We start from the raw sequence: 22,902 nt of genomic DNA on the forward strand, positions 1-22,902 counted from the left end.
CAGCCTGGCCAGAGATCAAACTTGTGCTGCAGTGTTTTCGGAGAGCTTCATAATGTGGCACCCTAACCTGTTGTGCCACCAGGGAGAGCCCTGTAGTTAATCCTTTTATGTAATTTATTGATTCCTTCCTCTCCCCTTCTGGGGATATTTTATTGTTCAAGTTTAAAAATGTGTTTAGTACATTAATTTATTTATCAACCACATGAGTGAAGGTAAATGGTGTTCATCTTTTTCAATCTGACTTACTTCAATTGACTAAACATAATTCCCTTTAGGCCCATCCATATTGTTGCAAATGGCAGGATTTCATCTCTCTCTTTTTTTAAGTTCAATATTATTGTGTCTAAATACCATATCTTTTTATCTGCTCATAAAAGATCATTCTTTATTATTCCTTACTGAATGACTGTTTTTGAATGTCTACAATGTAGGAGGTTTTCTACTCTGTATTAGAGATAGCAGCAGTAAACAAAAATAGTTTCTATCCTCATTGAGTTTATTCCCTAGGAAGGAATAAACTGTGTAATCAAAACAAATAATAAAAATATAATAACTAGAAACTTTGTATAATACCATGAAGAAAAAAAATGGTTTGTGAATTGCTTTTTTTTTTTTTTTGGTTGAGTATACAAAAGATCATGAAAACCTCTTTTAAAATGTTTTTTTATCCCCAAATCAATGTTAATTAAAATGGTATATAGCACATTCAAAGGTTTTGAAGTAAGAGTAATAACTGGAAGACACCAATTTGATTCTCTGAGAAGTGGTAAGTGAAGTGAGAATAGGAGAAATAAGTAGAAGTCAATTTATGTAAGAACTTATAGACCATCTGAAAGCTTTTTCTGTTTATCTTATCTATAATCAAAAACCATTCTAAACTCAGAAAAACATACAAATTTACTGGTGTAAGACCATTCTGCAATAATTAGTAAAATCAGAAATACGCTTTAACTTCTCTCATGGTTTAGAATACAGTGCATAAAGGATACCCATAGTAAATCTAGGTTGGGATCACTTAAGTTTAATATCATCCCTTTAATTTCTTGTTCTCTTTTTCTATTAACAAAACGTCTTGAATGCAATTAGCCTCTGTTATGTGAGCCAAGGCAATGACATCTTTGTTTTGTTTGTGAATAAACATTAGTATTAGCATAGAAATAAACCGTGGAAGTAGGGAAAGTGCTTCTGTATAAAAAGCACTCTTGTCTTAGTCTCAGACAAAGCATATATATTATTGAATGGTTTAGGACCACAAATCCTCTCCCCCTTAATTGTGATGCAGCATATTTTATTATGTAGATGCAGTATTGAATCAAAGTACAAATTCAATCAATTGACATCTATTTCGGGTTAACTGAAATATTTAGTGAATATTGTGAACTATTTAACCCAAAGATTAAAAAGAAAAGAATCCTTGTTTTCTTTGTGACAGGTGGACAAAAGTTTTACGTGAAATTGCTTCCCAGGAATATGGAGGCAAGGGAGAAGGTGTTTTGAGGCGAGGGGATATAGATGAAACAATATTGGCCAGGAATTGATAACTAAACTGTTCACTAGACTATTAACTAAACTGAACTAGAACCCAGGAGCAAAGGGAGGCTTTTACAAGTTGGAAAATAAATTGGCGTCATTAATAGGAGATAGTAGCATATTGTCCCAAATCATCACAGTAATACTTGTTTAGATACTAAATTGTTAAGGACTTATTGCATCTTGTGCAGAGAGAGTATGTATTTGTAGAAATTTAAAATATACCTTTTTTTATGGTCATAATGTTTATGATTAATCTATTGAAGCTAATTCATTCTTTTCTTGGGAATTATTTACATATTATGGGGAAAAGAAACTGGGTATTAGAGACTCATCATATTCTTCCCTCTATATACATCTCTATAACACAAGCCATAGTAAGTCATCTTTTATTCAAAAATAAACATGAAAGAGAAAAATGTTTTAAAGTAGTGGTAAAATACATTTATAATAACCATTCTTTATTTGTATTTAAGCTTTGATTTTAGAAGTTGTTTTTTTTTTAAATGTGAAACTTCTGTGGTGTATTTAATCTGATCATAGAATAAAACTTTAAAAATAAGAGAGATTTGATAGTTGACATAAATACTTTCATCTGTGTCACAAAATTATATGCTAGAACGTCTACTTACACTTGGTATGATAGGAGGTGTCAAGGTGCCTTTTCTTAAGCCTTCCCAATTAAAGCCTTCAAACCACCTAGGAAAGGAAAAAAAAATGTAGGTCATTAAAGGCATTTTACCTCAGCTAAAACCTTCCCATTGCAACATATTTGGTATCCCTGACTAATGGAAAGCAGTTAGGCAAGCATTTTCAATGTGACAAAATGTTTCCTATTTGATTATAGATTTTCTTCCAGCTAACCTATTTTATAGACTGCACACTTAAAGAAAATCTAATGGTCAAAAATTTAAACACCAATTAGAAGACAGTTTTAGTTCTTTTAGATATTATATCAGTGACCTTGTTCTGACACTATCATTATAATTTAGTAATTGTCATAATACGTGTGGCCCTGTGCCTTAAGGGATATTTTATTTTAAGGAGATAGAATCAGGACATGAAAAGTCAGGGCAGAAAATTGTCTTTCCAGCTTTGGCACTGATTCAGTGGACAGCCTCAGTTAAGTAACCTTAATCTCACTGTTTTGGTCTTATACCATTACCTTCCTTTCATTTCTTTTTAAATAGAATGAAGGTATTTTGTATATAGCTTTTCTGTGGAAATAAGAAGCACGAATGCTTGTTTGTTGCTTTTTCTCATTTATTTGGGTTTTATTTTTGAAAGATTTCACTAATATTAGATGCTTACACCAAAAATGTAGCATACCTTTAAGATTTGTCAATGTTTCAATAAATACGTTCCTCTGGTACAGATGTGAGTTTTCTGTGAGTGTTACAGAAATAGACTAATATTTAAGCTTTGAGATATCCATTGCACGTTGGTAAAGGATGAAATTTAAATTCAGCTATTTTTTTTTAAAGATTTATTTATTTGTACATACAGAACTGGGGTACAGGCCAGAGGCTCAGGGGCGGTGAGAGGCTTCACCAGAGACAGAGTGGGGAGCAGAACAGGCAGATCGACGAAGTACACTGCTGAGGGGAGCAGCGGGCGGGTCAGTAGAGGTCTGCCACACCATGTGGTCTCCTCTGGGGCAGGCGGGATTTGAACTCATGCGGAAGTGGCTTTAGCTTCTCAGTGCTGTGCTTTAACCCGCTGCGCCACCAGGGAGGGCCTAAATTCAGCTATTTTTTATGAGCTGTCTTTCCTCTCTCCTCCTACCTTCATATCATCTACCTAGGAGATGGTTAGAAAAAATAAAACTTTTTTTTTTAGATTTATTTATTTATTCATGCATACAGAACTGGCCCGAGGTACAGGGGCAGTGAGAGGATTCACCAGAGACAGAATAGGGGAGCAGACAGGCAGATCAATGAAGTACACTGTTGAGGGGAGCACTGGGTGGGTCAGGAGAGGTCTGCCATGCCATGTGGATCTCCTCCTGGGTGTGGATCAAACCCATGCTGACGTGGCTTCTTAGTGCTGTGCTTAACCTGCCACACCACCAGGGAGGGCCCATAACCGGTTTTAATCTAGGAAATGAGGCATTTTATGCTGAAAGGCTTTTGTTTTCAATATGCTAATGGAGAAAAGAATCACAGAATTAAAGATACACATATCTTCTTTGTGACAGAGGGGGATTTGGTAGTGTGAGTTGGGAGAAATTGAATTCAGTGAATCTACTGTTTAAAATGTCACACGATCAGGTGTGTAGAAATGAAGCCCAGAGACTAAATCTTCAAAGGCCTTTAGTAAAAAGGCTAATTAATCTTCTTTCTTTGGATGTTCCTATAGACAGATTGTATCAATTATACAAACTATACTAACTGAAAAGCAGCACCCTTGGCAAATGGTTGTTCCATTGTCTGTACTCTAAAACATAAAGTTAAAAGGAAAAAAGACTTACTTGTGCTTTTGAATGTCTTTTACTCCATTTTTCAAATTTCCTAATCTTTCTGATGGATTATCCCTTTAAAAAAAATCATAAGGAATCAAAATTCTTTTAACGTACAGAAACCATTCAAAAGTTATGTAGTTGAAATACTTACCTGCATAGTTTCTTAATTAAATTAGCAGCATTTTTGGCAATCTTCTTTGGAAATTCTATCATGTCAATTCCCCTCAATATGATGTTATAGGTTTTCATAGGATCTGGGCCTGAGAATGGTGGGCTGTAAAATTTAAAAGTGATGTTACTTTTATTTTCTGTATGAGAAAACTTAAATCGTTATAACCATAAATTACATTAATTCTTAGTTTGAAGCTCCTATTAATATTGTTTTTTTCTCAATTATGTTTAATAAAGTAAAATTGGTTTACATATTGTATTTGTCTTAGGAATTAAAAAAAAAAATCAAACCACTATGAATGCATGTTTCACATCACACCCACCATCAAATCCCCCATGAACCTCCAGCCCACTCTACTGTCTGTTCCACTCTCGTACTTAGAGTTTACTGATTTCACTTGGGATAAAGTATGAAATCAGTGAAATGTGCTAAAAGAACTTCAATGACGGAACCAGAGGCCATGCATGATATCTTCATCCTGACTCATTGGGACTCTGCACACTTGGGTCTATTCCTCTGATACTCCAAGTACTTCTCCACTTCTGAAACACCTATTCATTTTACCTGTAAGTTTCATTACAGGCATTCTGGCTAATATCTTCCTTATTAACTCTTGCCCTAGAGATTATGTTGCTTCCTCAATAAAGACATACTCTGGTATACATACACACATCCTAAAATTTTCCATTTATGATTGTGGAGCATACTTATGGCTTAGTCCCAAGTTTACTGTGCTGTCTTAACGAATACTTATAAAAATAGCTGAAATAGAAAGGTACTGAACAGTTGAATTAGAAGAAAAAGGTAGGAGAGAAAAATCTTTGTACGAAAACAAATACAAGGTGAATGTTGCAAAAGAGGCTAAATGTTTTGTGAATTTATAAAACCCATATGTTTTGTAAATTTTTAAACACCAAAACCTCAGCACCTGGTTTCAACTTTTTGAGTTTAAATGTTTGGGCAGTTTTTTCTTTAACTTGGATCGATCAGTTACCAATTGTGATTGGCTTCCTAGGACTTAGAATTCCCATTAGGTAAAGGTGTTTGGGAAGCATGCCAGCTGTCCTCTAGGTTGATAGATAAGCCTTCTCTATCATCCTTATTTTAACTTCATGACGCTTTAAATATTAAAGTCCTCAATTATTTTCCCTGCACACATCACAAGTTTGTAATTTCAAATTCCAACCTGAATTTGCTGATTTTATTCATTCAAAACTGCTTGAAGAGGAGAGTTTTCATAATCCCTGGACACCAACTTGTCAGGGGAATTTCCTAACATTGTTTATACATTAAAAAAATAGCAAAAAATACTGCTTTTCAATTTACAATGTAAGTAAAAGACTTCAACATCAGTGGGATTTTTTTCTTCCTTACTTGTCCTAGAAATTTTGAAGGTCATTCAATTTAAGAGTAGAAACAGATTTTTTTTTTTGTTTTTGTTTTTTTAATGAGAATAGTCTTAATACTTCCCCCCCACACACAGTCTATCAGTATATTTTCTTAACTATCTGGAGCCAGAGGGAAAATACCTAGGTTCCAACTTTCAAGTGAGGAGGCCTTTGGCTGTTGTGTCTTCTATTATTTTCCTGAGTTCTCAAAGACCTTTGACAGCTACTAAAATAAATTGTGGGTGAGCAGTAGCTGCAATGTTGGGGAAAATGACAAGCAATAGCAAAAAATAAAAGATCACTTTACTTCCAGAAAATCTCTTGAAAAAAGAGAAGGCTTATCTGGTCTTAAAGTCACCAGGCAAACCAGGCGCCTTTTGGATAAGAATTTGCAGAGTAAAGGAAAATAGCTCAGGTATAAGCATCTAGAGTGAACAATTCTAGAAGCAACAACTTGCCCGTGTGTACCTCAAATAACTACAGTGAAACACAGGGTTTGAAAGTGACAGATAAACATTGCTTGACTATTGGTATATGTTCAAAAAGGATCAATGGGGTAAATTTACTGATGTGAAGGACCATTTTAAGACATCATTTGAAAAAGATTTTCAGGGATGTCATTGTCAAAGTGGACCCTCAAACATAAAAACTCTTCATAGGGTGGAACCTTATGTGACCTAGGGATTTACAAATCTGAAAATGTCTGGGAACTCCTCTTGGAAGGTGGACTAAGCAAGGTCACAAGTCAAAATGTTCCTCTGACACCCTATACAATGATTGAGGAACACCTGGGGGAATTAGGTGTCATCTTTTTGTAAGATCTCATTCTGAAACTGCCATCCTGGGGAAGCATTTCCAGATGATCTCAGGGTTCTTGCACCCTTTCCAGCTCTCAGTGGCTCAACATGCAACAATGAACAGAGTGCAAAGGGGCTCCCTGGCTATAGAGGTGAATGTACCCATAAGCTCATCGAGCAGCCAAATTAAACTCAGAATATCTGAATACATAATGCATTAGAAGCATGTGTTTTTGCTGTTTGGACTTGTTATCTGTATCTTTGAGGGAGTTTACTTTCTGATTTGTGTTCAGAAATGGGAGGGCAAGGTTCAGGGAAGAGACAGTGATGTTCTTGCAGGTCCTTCTCATCACAGCTCATTTCCAAAGAAAGGTTCCTGTGTGTTTTCCATGTTTCCCTGTACTAACTCTTTTGAGCCAAGGACTCATGCCTGGAGGGAGTCCTGCTTGATCACAGTCCTGCTTGATCATATCCTGGGGTTTAACACTGGTGAATGAAAACCCAACATGTCCATAAGAAGCAGTTGGGTTTCTTTGTTCTTGCTTTGGAAACAACTTAGAAGACAACAAAAATAGTAAAAATGCAAATAAGCTGTCTGTTGCTAATTTTATCAACTTGTACACTGTCATCTATGTGGTATGTACAATGCTCTCCTGATTGTTTCTGAGCAGTCATTGACTGCTCAGTATTTCTCAGCCCCTCACTGGTTTCCTCATGTGAGTTTTTCTGAGAAGGAAACAGTTACTTGTTTTCCTTTGGTTTGTATCCAACCATCTAGATCTGTGTTCTAACTTATTCCTGATGATCTCTGATACAGGGATGCCAGAGTGCAAGCAACTACATAGATACTCTAAAGACTTCTAAGGTAGAATTGGTCCTGCCAAGAGAAGACTTTTGGTATCACCTATTATCTGTAAAATTAGTTTCTGCCCTGCAACTCCTAATTTTCTTAAAACTTCATGCTATTTTAGCAGAAAAATTGACAAGACTATTAAAAAGCAAGTTGTGGGGGACTATTTGGTAACTTAGCAAAAAATTGTGAACACATTGGATAATTGTGACTTTCAGTTCTATAGCAGTTAAATGTTTGTGCTCTTTTCCCTTCATACATGGTAGTCCTGCTTTACTCTAACAGAAATTAACAAGTCACTCTGATACCTAATGTAGCTGATCACATAACCTATCCAAATATCATGTAGTAACAATCTGTTACATGCATTTAAACTTTTATATGTTATACCCCTTAGTAACACCCTTTTAATGCCTGTAATTACTTCGATTATGTGATCATTTTAGGTCTGTGTTCCTTTCCAGATTATATTTTGTTCTCCAGTGACATTCCCAGAATCTAGTGGAGTGCCAAATGCCTCACTAGTTGCCAGTCAATATTGGTGAACTAATGCTGCCAGAGTATAGTGCTTTTACAATCTCCCCACCCATCAGTCCTCAGTGGATGATGACCTACCCCACAGTCACCCTCTATTTTTTAGCCTAAATATTTATTTATGCATACAGAACTGGGGAACAGGCCATAGGTGTGGAGGTGAGAGGGTTCACCAGAGTCAGAATGGGGAGCAGAACAGGCAGATTGATGAAGTACACTGCTGAGGAGAGCAGCAGGCGCGTCAGGAGAGGTCTTCCACACCATGTGGATCTCCTCCCTGGCTGGGGATTGAACTTGAGCTGCAGTGTGTGCCATAACTTCATAGTGCTGTGCTTCAATCTGCTGCAACACCAGGGAGAGCCCCATCCTTCTTTCTTAGAAGAATGTAACACTGTAGTCCTCTTGAACCAGATCTGTTAATCATTTACCTACCCATCCTTGACACATGGCTTTGAACTACTCTCATGGAGTATAAGATGACAAACATTAGTTCCTCAATCAATTTTGTCAATTCAGAGCAGAAAATATGATATATTTTGACAAGTGATTTCTTTGGAAATTAATTATTCCACTTATGCTGGATTCATGCATTTTAGGGGGGAAATCTTATGGGTCATTGTTATTTGTCCATTATATTTGTTAATAGCATTTCAAATTACTTCTCTAGCAAGCAGGCTATAAACAATGAGTTGCTTCAATTAGGGAAAAGCAAATTTGCTGATGTTGAGGGTATGATGGTATCTACTTATCCCTATTTTCTATAATAAATACTTTCTCTATATGTTATCATTAATTATAAGTAGTTAAACATTTTTTTTGTTTTGTTTTTTTTAAAGATTTATTTATTTATTTATTCATATAGAACTGGGGTACAGGCCAGAGGCTCAGGGTCGGTGAGAGACTTCACCAGAAACAGAGTGAGGAGCAGAACAGGCAGATCAACGAAGTACACTGCTGAGGGGAGCAGCGGGCTGGTCAGGAGAGGTCTGCCACGACATGTGGTCACCTCTGGGGCAGGCGGGAATCGAACTCATGCAGAAGTGGCTTTAGCTTCTCAGTGCTGTGCTTTAACTTGCTGCGCCACCAGGGAGGGCCCTAAACATTTTTAAATTTGTCACACAGTCATATTTTGAAGAGAGGCCAGGGCCACAAACTTTATATGTTGTTTTTATGCTTTAAGAACAGCCTAACTTGGTATAAATTACTTGTATTCTACACTGTGTTTTTCTCAGAACAATATAGTTCTTGATAAATTAAACTTTTGCATTGAAGATGTGAAGGAGAAGGTTGAGATAAACTCTAATCATCCTTTCCCTCAAAACTATACATAACATCCTTTCCTGGGCTTAGATACTGAAGGAGTTAATTATAATAGTACAAATGTGGTGTTACTACTCTTAGTTTTGCCAAAATAATACTAATCAAAAGGATATTTTAAATCAGGTTTTTAGGTCACAATTTTCGATCCCCTTTGTGAGATTCTCTCCCTTTATTTTTCTGTCCGCTTTGTGAGATTCTTTTCAAATATATACATGAAGAGAATAACTGATTTTTTTTCCATTTTCTTTGACTTCTATGTCCTCTTTTCCAGGATTTCCCCATGTCAGTGTCTTTTCCAGGTTGGCTTTCCAGTTGCCATTATTTTCTATTGCTTATAAAGAACACTTGCCCTCCACCCTATCACATTACCCCTCTCTATGCTTCTCCCTGTCCACCCGCTGATAACGACCATAGTTTCAGAAGCTAAGAGCTAATGTGTGAGTTCTGCCAGTTTCTTTTATTTGGTTATTTATATTCCACAATGAGACAATCTGGTAATTGTCATTCACTAAGCAGACCCCTCCACAGTGTCTCAAAGGGCACTATTTCTCTTTTTAAATAGATACGTAGTAGCCCATTGATTATATTTATCATAATTTCTTCACATGAGTTGCTTGTTAGTGGACATTTAGATTGAATCCATGTCTTTGCTGTTGTGACTAATGTTGCTATGAACACAGGGATTCATAAATATTCTTGTATTCGTGTCTTCATATTCTTAGGATAAATATCTAGAAGTGGCATTGCTACATCATACATTCTTACAAGTGTAAGGATAATTTTCTATAGTTTTTATTTGCATTTATTTCTCTTATAAGTCATATTGAACATTTTTCTATGTTAGTAGATCATTGGTATGTCTTTATTTGAGGAATTTGTATTAATTTTTTTTGTCCAATTTTGATTGTGTTGCCAGTAATTGTTGCTTGTTTATAGGAACTCTTCATTCTTTTTTTCATTTCCAAAAAGCCCCTTGTTGGACATGTGTTGTACAAATATCTTCACCCAGGCTTTAGGCTGCCTTTTTGGTTTTGTGGTGGTTTGATTCACTCTGCAAACCATTTTATTTTGATGTAATCCATTTGTTTATTTTTGTCTTTTCTTTCCCTTCCTCTAGAGTTGCATATCTAAATATATCCCTGAAGTTAATGTGTAGAATGTATCTCTATATTTTCTTCTATGCATTATGTGGTTTCAGGTCTTATATCCAAGTCTTTCAGCCATTGTGAATTTTTGTACATGGCATTAAGTGAGAAGCTTTTTGTTTCCCTCTGTTTTTTGCATGTGACCTTTGTACTTTCTCAGCACCATTTGTTGAGAAGGCTTTCTTTTCTCCATTCTGTCATAGATTGTCTTTATATATATATATGTGGGCCTACATACCTGGGCTCAGATTCTATTCCATTGATGTACTCAGAACAGTATGGTATTGGAACACTTACTCTGTCATATAGTTTGAAGTCAGACTGCATAATACCTTCATTTTTTTTTCTTCCTCCCATTTTCTTTGGCTATTGAGGAACATTTGTAGTTCCATAAAGTTTTATAATTATTCTAGTTCTTTGGAAAATATCACTTGGCTTTTGATAGGTATTGTTTGAATCTGTAAAATGCTTTTGGTAATTTGACTATCTTCATAATGCTTACTTTTCAAGTCCCTGATCATGGGATATCTTTGCAATTCTCTGTATTTATTTTAACAGTGTCTTTAGTTTCAGTGTATGAAGAGATCATGCTTTCCATGGCTTCACAGAAAATATGGATAATATTCTGTCTTAAATGTTCCTATGTTTGATTAATTTCCTTATGTGCTTTTTAGCTACTCTCTACTATGCAATTTCAGTTGAAATTAACAATCAACTCAAATTGATCACAACAATAAGGACATTATTGACAGTCAAGAGGCAGTATAAACTTTATATCTCAAAGGATCAGTGGTTCTTTGCAGATTTTTGTTCTGCCATGCTGTGTTGGCTACATGTTAAAGCCATCTCCCCTCATAATTATAAGATGACTACCAGTAGAAAAGGGAATTTATTTATATACATTCAGTAATTATTTTGAATGTGTATTGTAGGCACTAAAAATTCTTCAGTAATATATACTGAATTTCTTTCTTCAAACATCCTTGTCTAATTTATGTTGTAAGCTCATTTCAGTCAATGGAAGTCACCAGGGGAAGCCCTACAGATGGAGCAGATGGGAATTTAAAACTGAAACTGGAGAGGAGCTAGTATTTTCTGCAGTCAGGTGGGGATCTATGAATCCTTGAAGTAAGGAAGGAGTTGGTGTGTGGAGAAGGGGCAGAGGTTGTGAGAGGGTTACAGAATGGGTGCCGTTGAGCCGTTTCTGATGACTACTTTATCCTTAAGTAGCGCTAGCTACTATAAAGTATAGAATAAGGAAGATTGGATGGAAGGAAACTAGAGAATTCAGCAGCCTTCAATAGGATTTGTTGCCTTATGAAATCTCTCACCAGGTAATTTCATGTACCCTCAACTTCTGCCATTGTGGAGGTCCTACAGGCTCATATGAAAGTCCTACCACTAACCCAGTCATTTTTCTATCATTGCACTATCCCTTTTGTTGTTTTACCACTTTACTGGCCAACACTATGGGCCTTAAGAGGCAGAATTACTATATCTGAGTGAGGCCCACTTCAGTTCCTCTATCATTCTCTAATACTTCAGTGGGTCTCTATGTCATTTTTTTTTTTTTTTTTTTGCTTTTCTAAGGTCCAGCCATTTCTCTATATTTTATTTCAAACAAAGGTTATTACATGTGACCTTTAAACTGTGGTCCTAATAAACTGACTAGTATTTCTAGTTATATTCCACACTTCAGTGTTTGGCATGTGTGATTAGTGATAGTTTCATGGTAAGCAAAGATTACATGCTTTATTTTTACATTTCACACCCTTCCCACTGGGTAGAGGAAGGTAAAAAAAAAAAAAGTAAAGATTATGTTATGGGAAGTAGTCATGCTCTCCTTTTATTTTTTTGAAATGGGTAATAAGTTATGATCCAACTATATAAACTGTGATTTATAGTGTTTTATTCTTATTATTGTTCAGTTAATCTGTAACTTCTATGACCCTGTGTTTTAATTTTCAAGTGCATAAACTTATTTTTGTATATCTTGTGTATCAATTTCCCCTTGTATTATTACACTGTAGTCAGATTCTGGCCTATGATATTTGATATTTCCTGTTTTAAAGTATTAAGTCTCTTGAGAGCTTCTTGACAGTTCAGTGGGTCAGTTTTTAAGAACAAGTTATTAATGCATTGTGCTTATTACTCCAGGAATAAATAGTGGTTGTAGAAAAAAATTAATTCAGAAGAGTTAATACTGTCAATGTTTTAGTTTAGGTAAGAAGGTTTATATTTTAATTCTTCAATAAATAACTAACATTGAGTTTTCTTTCATATATGATTGGTTTCTACGAATACTGGAAAGGCTATCTACCTATTTATTCATTCATATATACACAGTGAAATTTTCTAGTGCCCAAATGTTTTACATTCTTACATGTTTACCTAAGTATTTAAACATTTCAAATCATTTACCTCCATGTACAGGAGGAATATTGAACAAAACTTCACTAGGTCACAGTTTATTCCAATCAGCATATAAGTCACCAGAAAAAAGGTGAGAATGTCCGCAAATAAAGTAAAAAGCAAAGCAGAATTATTTCTGGCAGTGATGGTGGCAGTAGTTAGAATTCATAAATGCTTCTAAAGTGCTAGGTACTCGTCTCAGTGCTTCATAGATTCACTGAGTCCTCATAGGTCTGTGAAGCTAAAAGCCTAAATCTTCATCTTATTGTCATTGTGGTGACTGTTGATTTCTCTGAAGGAACTGTTTCAGAGCCTATCTTAGCTTTTCTTCCCTACTTCCCCTAGCCTATGGTTGGCTCTCATTTGTCTAGATGTGAATTACTGGAATGGTATTAAACTATTTAATCATTCTTCCAATTCCCCCTTGTGTTTGTTTGGTTCCTTTGTTTTTTCCACCCCTTGACATGTCGCTCCTTTGTCAGATCACATACAATGATTCCTCTCTAGATGAAGTTCAGACACTCAAATGTAACAATTATGATCCTGAAAAGATGACTCTTACTGCTTCCCCATTATTCTGCGTATAAATCTTCTCCATGTCTTGCCAACTACTGTCCCTATAAACTGGCTGTGTGCCTACGTTGCCCTGTCCCTGTGCTCTACATGCAAGCTCTATTCTTTGAAGACCCAGCTGCAGTCTTCTTCAAAAGCCTCTCTACACAAACCCAGCCTTCTTTTGAACCCACAGATCATAAAGAGCCTATTACTGGTTGGCTTTAGTGTATAGCATGTTAGTACATTTGTTTTCGTATTCCTTGAGGATTTTGTAATCTTATTTTCAGTTGTTGATGACTACAATATGGTTGTATGACAAACCTTCAAAACATTAACATTTCATTTAGATGTAAGAATTGCTACTATTTCTTCTTCTATAAATAATTTCCAGTTTATATGTGCCAATTTTTAAGAATAAGATATTAATGTGTTATGCTTGATACTCCAGGAATTAAATAACAGGTGTAGAAAGAAGTTAGTCGAAGAATTAATATTGTCAGTTTTAGTTCTGTATAACCTTTAATTTTTTAGTAAAGAGCTGTGTAGACTTTCCTTACTTTGACCTTCATCTCCTTTGTTACATTCCTGGATAAACCACTAGGATCAGTTGTCACAGGAAGGTACTGCATCATTCCACATTCACATGTTTAAAGAATTATCAAATATGAGACCAAGCCCTGATGCTGAGCATTTGCCCTCACCTGATCTATTTTAGATGCTGTTTTATGGCCTTCGCATAACTAATCAAAGCATGGTGACAAGGCTGGTAAAATGTAATGTAATCAGAGTGACAAAGGATGTAGGGTGTAGATGGTTGTTGGTCTATTTTTGTCATGAGTTGTCTATCAATGCTCATACCTGCCAGTCAGAAGTTCATACATTAGGATTCCCAGTGACCAATAGTCTGCTGAAATGTCATGACCTTTGTTCAGGATGATCTCGGGAGCAACATACTCTGGAGTTCCACAGAAAGTCCATGTTTTCTTTCCAAATCCTATTTTCTTTGCAAAGCCAAAATCAACCTTACAAAGAGAAAAACACATTTAGAGGCATTTATGATTAACTTTGAAAGTAGTAAGTTATTTCACTGAAGTGCACTGATGACAATAACAGTATAGTAAAACCAGATGCTTATAATCCTGTCTTTAAAATGAAATCATCTATATGGCAAGTAAACAAAGCCTCCCTGATCAGACTCCAATTCAATCGAAAAAAACTGACACCCAAGTACAGGATGACCAGTTTTTATTATTATTTTCACTATTATTATTCTTAACATTACTGGGGCAGCACTGTCTGCAGAAATAATTTCTTTCCCATTAGAATTCTATTAAATATAAGACATTAAAAATAGTCATGATTTTCCACACTAAATACACAGTCCCTTAGCATGGCAGAAAGCTGATTTTAAAAAAGAACTGTGAAACTCTGAATAGGTCTCTGAACACATGCAAGAAAGCATGAATCTACCTAAGCACATTTTGCCCCAATATTAATTAAAAATTTAGCCGATTTAAGTTCTCTTACCATTTGCATAATTTGAAAGAATAGTTGAAAAGAAAAACTATTAAAGCTGCTTTTAAGAACAGTTATAAAACATAAAAAGAAAATCAGCCTTCCATGATAGCAAATAGAGTCTTATAAACCAGTATTTTAAAAGCACAAGGCAAAAACCATGTAGGAAATGCACTGACCAGTTTGGCATAACCTCGGTGATCTAAGATGAGATTTTCTGGTTTGAGGTCCCTGTAAATGATTCCTTTGGAATGCAGATAAGCAAAAGCTTCTACCACGCATGCTGTGTAAAATCTGGTTGTAGAATCTTCAAACGAACCTCTGAGATACAGAAAATGGAATGAAACATATATAAGAAATTAGTACCTCTAGTACAGTTTTTCTTTTGTCTTATTTTACTGTATTCCTGTACCAACATTTAGCCCTAGACATCAAAATGCTACTGACCAAATGTCATAGAATTGCTATTGTGTCCTTTGCTATCTATTGCATTTGTTCTCTGTAATGCAGTCATTCTTATGAATGAATGAGTTAAAACTAAATTCCTGGAAGTGATTACAAAGTACAGTTACACCTCATTTTGTATGTATCTGATGACTTCCTCCCAATACCCACTGAAGTCTAAAAAGGGCACCGGTATAGTCAACAGGAGAGAGACAAACCCTGCTTTAGAGATGGTCTGCCAAGGGTTTGCTTTAAGAAATAAATATGGGTTAAATTGTAACTTACTAAATTATATAGACATGGCATGTGAACTTGTGAAGAAAAGTTAATACTTTCAAAGATCTACTTTGGAAAGGAGCTGCAATGATAATGAAGCGAAGTCGTTTTTTGAAATTTCTGATAACAAGATCAACAATACCTAGTTCCTACCCTACTGCCTTCTATTAGAAAAGATGGAGCTGAAATATAAGTATATAAAGGTAATTGGAAGGGAAAACTAATTAACAAACTTTATGATTTTTTCAAGAAAGTATTTGCTGTGTCTCTCTATTTAATGAGATAACAATAATGAAGACATCTTGGCATTGAAGGTTAACTCCTTGGTTCAAGGGTAGACCTTTTCACTTATTTCTGCACAACTTCTTAAAAGATAACTTCTCCTCTTTCTCAAGTAGCAAACACAAGTTAAACATCTTGTTATAATTCAAAAATATTAGTGTGAACAATTACTTTTGAGGTGATGTACTCCAGAGAGAAGCACAAAGGTGGTTTGGGATAACCTTCAACAAGTTGTAGCCACTTAAATCACTTTGACAAGAGATCCAATGCCAGATTTTTGATTATTAAGGAACAAAGTTTAAGAAATTGGGAGATGGAGCATGATTGTGACTTTACAAAAATAAACAATTAAGGCTATAGAAGCCACCATTTAAGTAACTATTTAGATATATATACTGTGTCTGCTAGAAAGTTATCACCTCCATTTAAGACTGTACCACTGCATTTCAGGATTACTAATATGTTATCTGTGTGTTACTGAATTAACTAGCTCTTCCCAAAAAAATTTGAAATACAATTGAGGCATGATGATATCTATAATTTCAGAGATTAGAATATAACTATAATTACCAAGATTCTATTATCTTTTTAGTAATAGATTAATGAAACAATTGCACATTTATAATGATAAGAAAAAAGTAGCTATAAGAAGTGAATCTATATTAGGAAATAAATGCTATGCCTATGTTGCAATTGTGTGCTCTCATGAAGTTATCTTTTCAGAGCTAATATAATTTTGTGTATAGGGAAAGAGATTAAAACAGGACTTGAAGATCATTTCTTCTTTGCTCTTAAGTATGTCTACTAAAAGCAGTGAAGAAATTACTTTCCTTAAATAGCACTCATCCATGTTTAAATAATTAACTCACTACTTTAATTACGTTAAGGGCTGAACATGATGTCAATCCCTCCTCAAAGGAGAACATTACAAAGCAAACGATGTACATACAAACCAAAACAAACACACATGGGATAGAATCTTATTTCACATCACATTACATGCATTGCTCTAACTTTTATTGTAGCAGGATTGTCTAACTGTGATTTTTATGAACCTCTTTGAAAGCCTACAAATTCTTGATTACTATTGGAAAAGTAGATTTTTTCTATAGTTATGCCTTTGGGCAATATGTTTCCTGAAATTCAGTTGTTAGTAGATCAGATGGGCACATCTGATCACTAATGTTGTCTGGAGAGTAAACACTTATGTGAGAGATCAGTTTCTTAGGAAATCTCTACTGAATGGTATTAATAATTATTTTCTCAATAGTTATTAGCAGGAAGATGAAAAAATTCCTAATACAAAATCAAAATTCACCCAAGGAAGTTACAGACTAGAACTATGGACTGTGAAAGCAAGAATGTTGGGCTCAACTCTGGGTTTCATTTACCCTTTAATCTTGAGGAACTGTATTTCTCTGGGTCTCAGTAATCTCATGTGCAAAATGTTTCTTATAACAAATTATCTCATTGGGTGGCTATGAGGGTTCAAAAGTTGATTTGTGTGTTGAGAGTAAGTGACTGCACACTGCTACTCAATAAATAGCCATTGTAATTGAGCATGAAAACACTCCTTTTGCCACTGTGTCTTATTCCTGGGAGACCTGACTGACACAGGATAGCCCAAAGTGTCTTAACCCAAAGGAATCTGAAACACTTGATCACTGATAATGAAATATTCACCACCTCTCACTGCCAAGACTGTCTTGAGTTGATTCTGAAAATTATTGTACTATTCTCTGTTTACACATTCACCAAGCTTCTCACAAATGTTTGAGGGTCTTTTATTTCACTCATGAAAGTGAATTGACCATAAATTGCAGAATTTTGAGTCTTGATAGTTCTCTTTATTTCAAGGTGTCTCTGGTCCTAAGCCATTGTGGAATTGGTAAAGTGCTACATGGCAGGTTTCCATTCTTTCAGCTGATCTAGCTTGAATGTCTTTGCTCTCCATATACATATTTATAACTAACTTAAAAAAAAGAAACTGTTTCAAGTTTTCTTTTTCATGTTATGTGACAAATCAACACAAAACAAGTATACCCTATGTTAACTGGCAATAATTTGTGGATGCTAAAATCAATCACAAGGCATAGCACTGATGTGAGTGAAAATGAAAAATTACGATGAAAATTGAAAATGGCAATGGAAATTTGATCTAAAACAAAAATGAAAGCTTGTTATACCAAGTTGCTTAAAGAAATGAATTGCTACCTTATATAGCTCTTTGAAATAATGATTTATGCTTTCAAAGTTGTGTATTTCAACGCTGGGGATGGACAGTTTAATTTTAGCTAGATGGCAGTAGATAGCAGCAATATGACTGAGCAATTGATAAGGTTATGCATATTTTAAAAATATTTTTACAGTAGACTGAGATTGAAAATTAATCACAAATGTTTAATCACCATATTATAAACTTAGTCCTGAATTGACAAAATGCCAATAACAATTTGCCTCTTGTTGCAGTAACAGCAATCATTAGTGACTAAAAAACTGAATATGTTGCAACTTGTGCAGGATTTTTCCAAATGTAAAGTAAGGATAGCTAAATTATGAAAACAAGTTTATCTGCTCTGATATACTTTGCACCTATACCATTTGTTTGGTTATCTAAGTTGAAGCTTAGTTACACTCCACAAAATATCTGGGACGTAGTAGAAAGTAATTTGCTGGTTTATAAAACAAATCTGGAAATACACATGATGACATAAGTGTGTGTGACTTGAAAATTATGGTTCTGAAGTAATCATTTAATATATTTTATAGGGAAAAATGTACATTAAAATTCAAATTAAGTAGTTGAAATGTTAAATTTTATAGCTGAAATGTCAAATTTTACAATTGAAGATGTATAAAATACTGATAACATGGAATACCTAACATGCTAATTTTAATACATATGAACCACTTACATTTCCAAGACAGTTTCAAAGTGAAGGAAATATGAATGATATTTTTGTGCCAACAGATTCCAAATAATGTTACAGAATTTGTAGAAAACAAAATTTCATAAACTAGAAGAAAAAAATATAATAGCTAATATAGAATATACCAAGGGGTATGTAATACTGAACTTTTCAGAGCTATCATTCATATCTCAAGAAGAAAGTATTTATAGTCCTGTTTTTAAATATGGTGCCATTTCAATTATTTGTGTCTAGAAGTTAAAACTGGTCTCCATTGCCTTTCTATGCTGAAGCTAAGAAAGCACTGAGAAATGGTCATCTCAATGAGGGGTGAGTGGCAGATGTCTACCAGTGTGATTCCTCTTGCACTAAATTCCTGGGGCTCAGAGGTATTACCATGTCAGTTAAGAATGAAAGTCACACATGCCTTTCTCCAAATCAACCCAAATTTCCTTTATGCTTTCAGAATAGTTTCTCTCCTACTGCTGCTTTCCTGGGATATGAGGAAATTTGAATGAATTGAACAATATGGTTGGTTTTAACTATATAAACTGACTAACACCAGAATTACTTTCCTTTTTCTTTTGACATCTTTTGTATCTTTCAATTTTAGGCGTTTCAGCTCCAATGTAAACAAGCCGCAAGAAAGCTAGTTTGTGTCGATGTCAACAATAGTTTAGATGTCCAAAACTTTGCTTTTCTCTCAGCCATTTATTGAGTAGGAAAAATAATCTCTTAAAATAAAGGCGATAAGGTTATGCACATATGTAAGAAAGTTGCCAAAGGATAATGATTCTAATGTGATTTTATATATGATAATGCCATTGTTATTAAAGTTGAGACTTCAGCGTGAGTAGGATAAGGTAGCTGCTACTTCCACAAATAAATTCCTTTTGTGGATTAATAAGTGCATTGGCAGGGAGGCTTGTCAACTATGTACACCAAACCCAAGGATGCTTAAAAAGGAGAAATAAGGAAAGGATCTGAAAGCAGCTTAGTAGATGAAGAAGGGCTGTCCACTGGTAGCTCCCTCCATCTACTCCTCCCAGTAGAAGCTTTCTTCATATCAACCCTTGTCTGTCCTTGAAAACCAAAAGACAGTGCACTCAGAGGCCTTGAATGGCATTAGGAACCAAAAAAAAAAAAAAAAAAATGCAGAATCTAATAAACAGGGAGAAATTAGAAATAATATTTTCATACTTTAATATTTCAAAATGTTAGGTAATATTGATATTTGAAATATTGAATGTTCAAAGTGTTAAACTAATGCCTTTATATGTTTGATGCCTCAGGAATAGAATTTAAGTTGATTTTTATCTTCACTATTGTGTCATTATTGTCATAAATCTTCCCCTGCTCTAGTAAGGGAGAGCTCTCAAGTCAGTGAGCTGAAAGGGCAGGCCAAAAATAAGACACATTAGGATCACATTAGAATCACTATTATTAGAAATCACATTAGGATCACTAACTCAAATGAAAATTTTAACCTGTATAACAGCCCCTAAGTTATGAAGACTTGGGATCCCTCTTTATTTCTCACTCATCCCAGCCCCTGTCACAATACCTGAGGTAGAATCTATACTCAATATTAAATAGTACTATGCTATGATTTTAATAGTTTAATACAGATAGTAACTTTGACCCTTAATACCAATATGATGCATCAACTTGAATGCTGATTTGCCTTAAAATTAATAAATGAAACTAAAGGTTAATATGATAGAACACAATATGATACAAAGAAATTCACTTCTTTATATATACAAGTAAGGCAATGGGAATGAAACACCTATAAAAAAATATTGCATGAGAGTCTGGGAACATCAAGGCTATCTGTACGATTTCAGAAAGATGTTAACCAGTGAGAGAGAACTGGAAGGTTGGAATTGGAACAAACATGAAAAAAGATGTGTAAAGGTGTATGTTCAAAGGACCAAAGATGTAATGGTATGAGATCATTCACAAGGAAAGAAAATTGTGAAACTTTTTTGTTTAAAGGTCACATTTATGGTTGGTAATATTCTCTTGGGGCATGCTATAGAATACATTTGATAGAACAGTAATTTGCTAGCTGCATTAGTAGGAGACAGAATTGATTTTGCATAATTAAAAGAAGCAAATAAGTACTAACAACAGCAATTTTCCTTGCCCTGAAAAGGCAAAATGAAGTAAACCTAAATTAGATTGGTTGCATGAAATACTGTTTATAAATGGATAATTTTTGGTAAAAACAACTAATGTCCAAAAGGAATGACTGGAAACTTTTGTTAATTTGGAAACCAAAAGCAATGGAGAGGTAGAGGAAAGTTTGCTTTGGAAAAAATGATCAGTGTCAGGAAAGGCAGGCTGCCCGCTGCAGAATGCACTGAGAGTTAATGTAGATTATAACCATAAAATGACTGTAATTCACTTCAAGGTAAAGCAATGGATTGAACTCTAGGTATATAGTTTTGATTCTTATTTTCAAGTTAAACTATGAGCAGAAAACCTTTATTTACATTAGCTATGGAATGAGGGTCATATTTAGAGTAATGTGTATATATAGTAGATTCTGTCACATATTTACTGTAAATTTAGAAATATAAGTATACAGGCCTTCCTGGTGGCCTAGGACTTATAAGTTTCAGTGCAATTGCCACAACGGCCTGAATTGGACCCACATATGGTGCAGCAGACCTCTGTTTCACCGCTGCTCCCCTTAGCAGTATTTTAGTAAATCTACTTCTTGTTCTCCCTACTCTGTCTCTGGTGAACCCTGTCACCCTCCCCCCATAGATACCTGTGGCCTATACCCCACTCTTCTATGCAAAAATTAAAAAAAAAAAAAAGGAAATATGAGCACATATAAAATATAAATTTTTTTTAAGGATTTATTTGTGCATACAGAACTGGGGTACAGGCCAGAGGCTCAGGGGCGGCGAGAGGCTTCACCAGAGACAGAGTGGGGAACAGAACAGGCAGATCGACGAAGTACACTGCTGAGGGGAGCAGCGGGCGGGTCAGGAGAGGTCTGCCATGCCATGTGGTCACCTCCGGGGCAGGCGGGAATCGAACTCATGCGGAAGTGGCTTTAGATTCTCAGTGCTGTGCTTTAACCCGCTGCACCACCAGGGAGGGCCAAAATATAAATGATTTTTATGCTTTACAATAATTATTCTTAGAGACTATTATAGTCAGTTAATGATTCTAGAGACATGATAGAAATCCTACCTATCCCTGAGAATGGTCCATAGCTCTCCACCTAGGCAGGCTTCCATCAACATATATAAGTATTTGCTGTCTTTAAATGTTCTGTATAGTCTGCAAATAAGAAAAAAATGGTTATAAACATTATTGTCTTTGAAAATACATACACAGTCTAATTGTCACAGATTGCAGTCTTATTCTTGATTTGCCAAACTGGACATTTTATTAAAAGAAGCCTAAATTTAGAAACACAGAAAAGGAGATAATGTCTCATAAGTAAGAGACATACAGGTTAGTATTGTCTTTGAAATGGATTAATCAAAATGTTCCTATACCAAGAGCACTACTTGGAATTGCTCCTCTTTTAATTTGGTTGGTGTTTCAGACATGGACTCCTAAATGCTATTGTCATAAACACGCCAGGTTTATGATCTACCCAGCAAGATTGTGCTATAAAGACAGACATGTATGACATTTGCATGCTGTTCACAGAATTTCATATTATGTCCTGATTTTAGTATGTCACTGGCAAATTAAGCAGCAAAGCTGTTGCATATGCAACACTTCCTATTATCCTCTTATCAGTGCTCTCAAGATTATGAATTGGAATATTCATTTATTTCACTTTTTAAATATTAAAAAAATATTAGGAACTCTAATAACCTCATCTGGAAAAACAAAATTGTGTTCCAGGAAATACTAATTCACTTACCAAAAAAAAAAAAAAAAAAAAAATTTTAATTATGTTGCATATGCAACACTTCCTATTATCCTCTTATCAGTGCTCTCAAGATTATGAATTGGAATATTCATTATTTTTTTTTTTTAAATATTAAAAAAATATTATTATTTTTTTAAAAATAATAATACAGGAGACTTCCGGAAGATGGCAGCTGAGTAAAGACGCTGAGATCACCACTTCCAATCCTGCATAGGAATTGAGGACTGAAAACGGAATATAGACTCACTTACTACAAGATTTCACCCAAACGAAAACACCCTGGACTCACTAGAAGGTAGATACATTAGAGGGAATCAGAGATTGGGGAGTTCCCAGAAGGGAACTCCTGGGAAAACCCCGGACCCCTGGAAATTCCGAGGGCTGCAGGAGCCGTTTTACCCCACA

The 22,902-nt window shown here is 35.0% G+C and overlaps 1 protein-coding gene across 3 annotated transcripts in view; it reads right to left on the reverse strand.

The window, feature by feature from the left end:
• The window catches only part of PRKG1 (protein kinase, cGMP-dependent, type I), a 1,208,869-nt gene that overhangs the window by 4,337 nt on the left and 1,181,630 nt on the right, over positions 1 to 22,902 (reverse strand). For all 3 annotated transcript variants that reach the window (XM_004680887.2, XM_004680888.2, XM_012723496.1), the window contains exons 12-17: positions 21,801 to 21,890; positions 14,859 to 15,000; positions 14,023 to 14,186; positions 4,143 to 4,265; positions 4,001 to 4,063; positions 2,163 to 2,229 (exon numbers count right to left, since the gene is read on the reverse strand). In XM_004680887.2, the coding sequence (XP_004680944.1) occupies positions 2,163 to 2,229; positions 4,001 to 4,063; positions 4,143 to 4,265; positions 14,023 to 14,186; positions 14,859 to 15,000; positions 21,801 to 21,890 (649 nt within the window). The remainder of the gene's footprint in view (positions 1 to 2,162; positions 2,230 to 4,000; positions 4,064 to 4,142; positions 4,266 to 14,022; positions 14,187 to 14,858; positions 15,001 to 21,800; positions 21,891 to 22,902) is intronic.

This window comes from Condylura cristata, unplaced genomic scaffold (assembly GCF_000260355.1).
Source record: "Condylura cristata isolate star-nosed mole 26May11 unplaced genomic scaffold, ConCri1.0 scaffold00011, whole genome shotgun sequence".
Taxonomy (NCBI): Eukaryota; Metazoa; Chordata; class Mammalia; order Eulipotyphla; family Talpidae; genus Condylura; species Condylura cristata.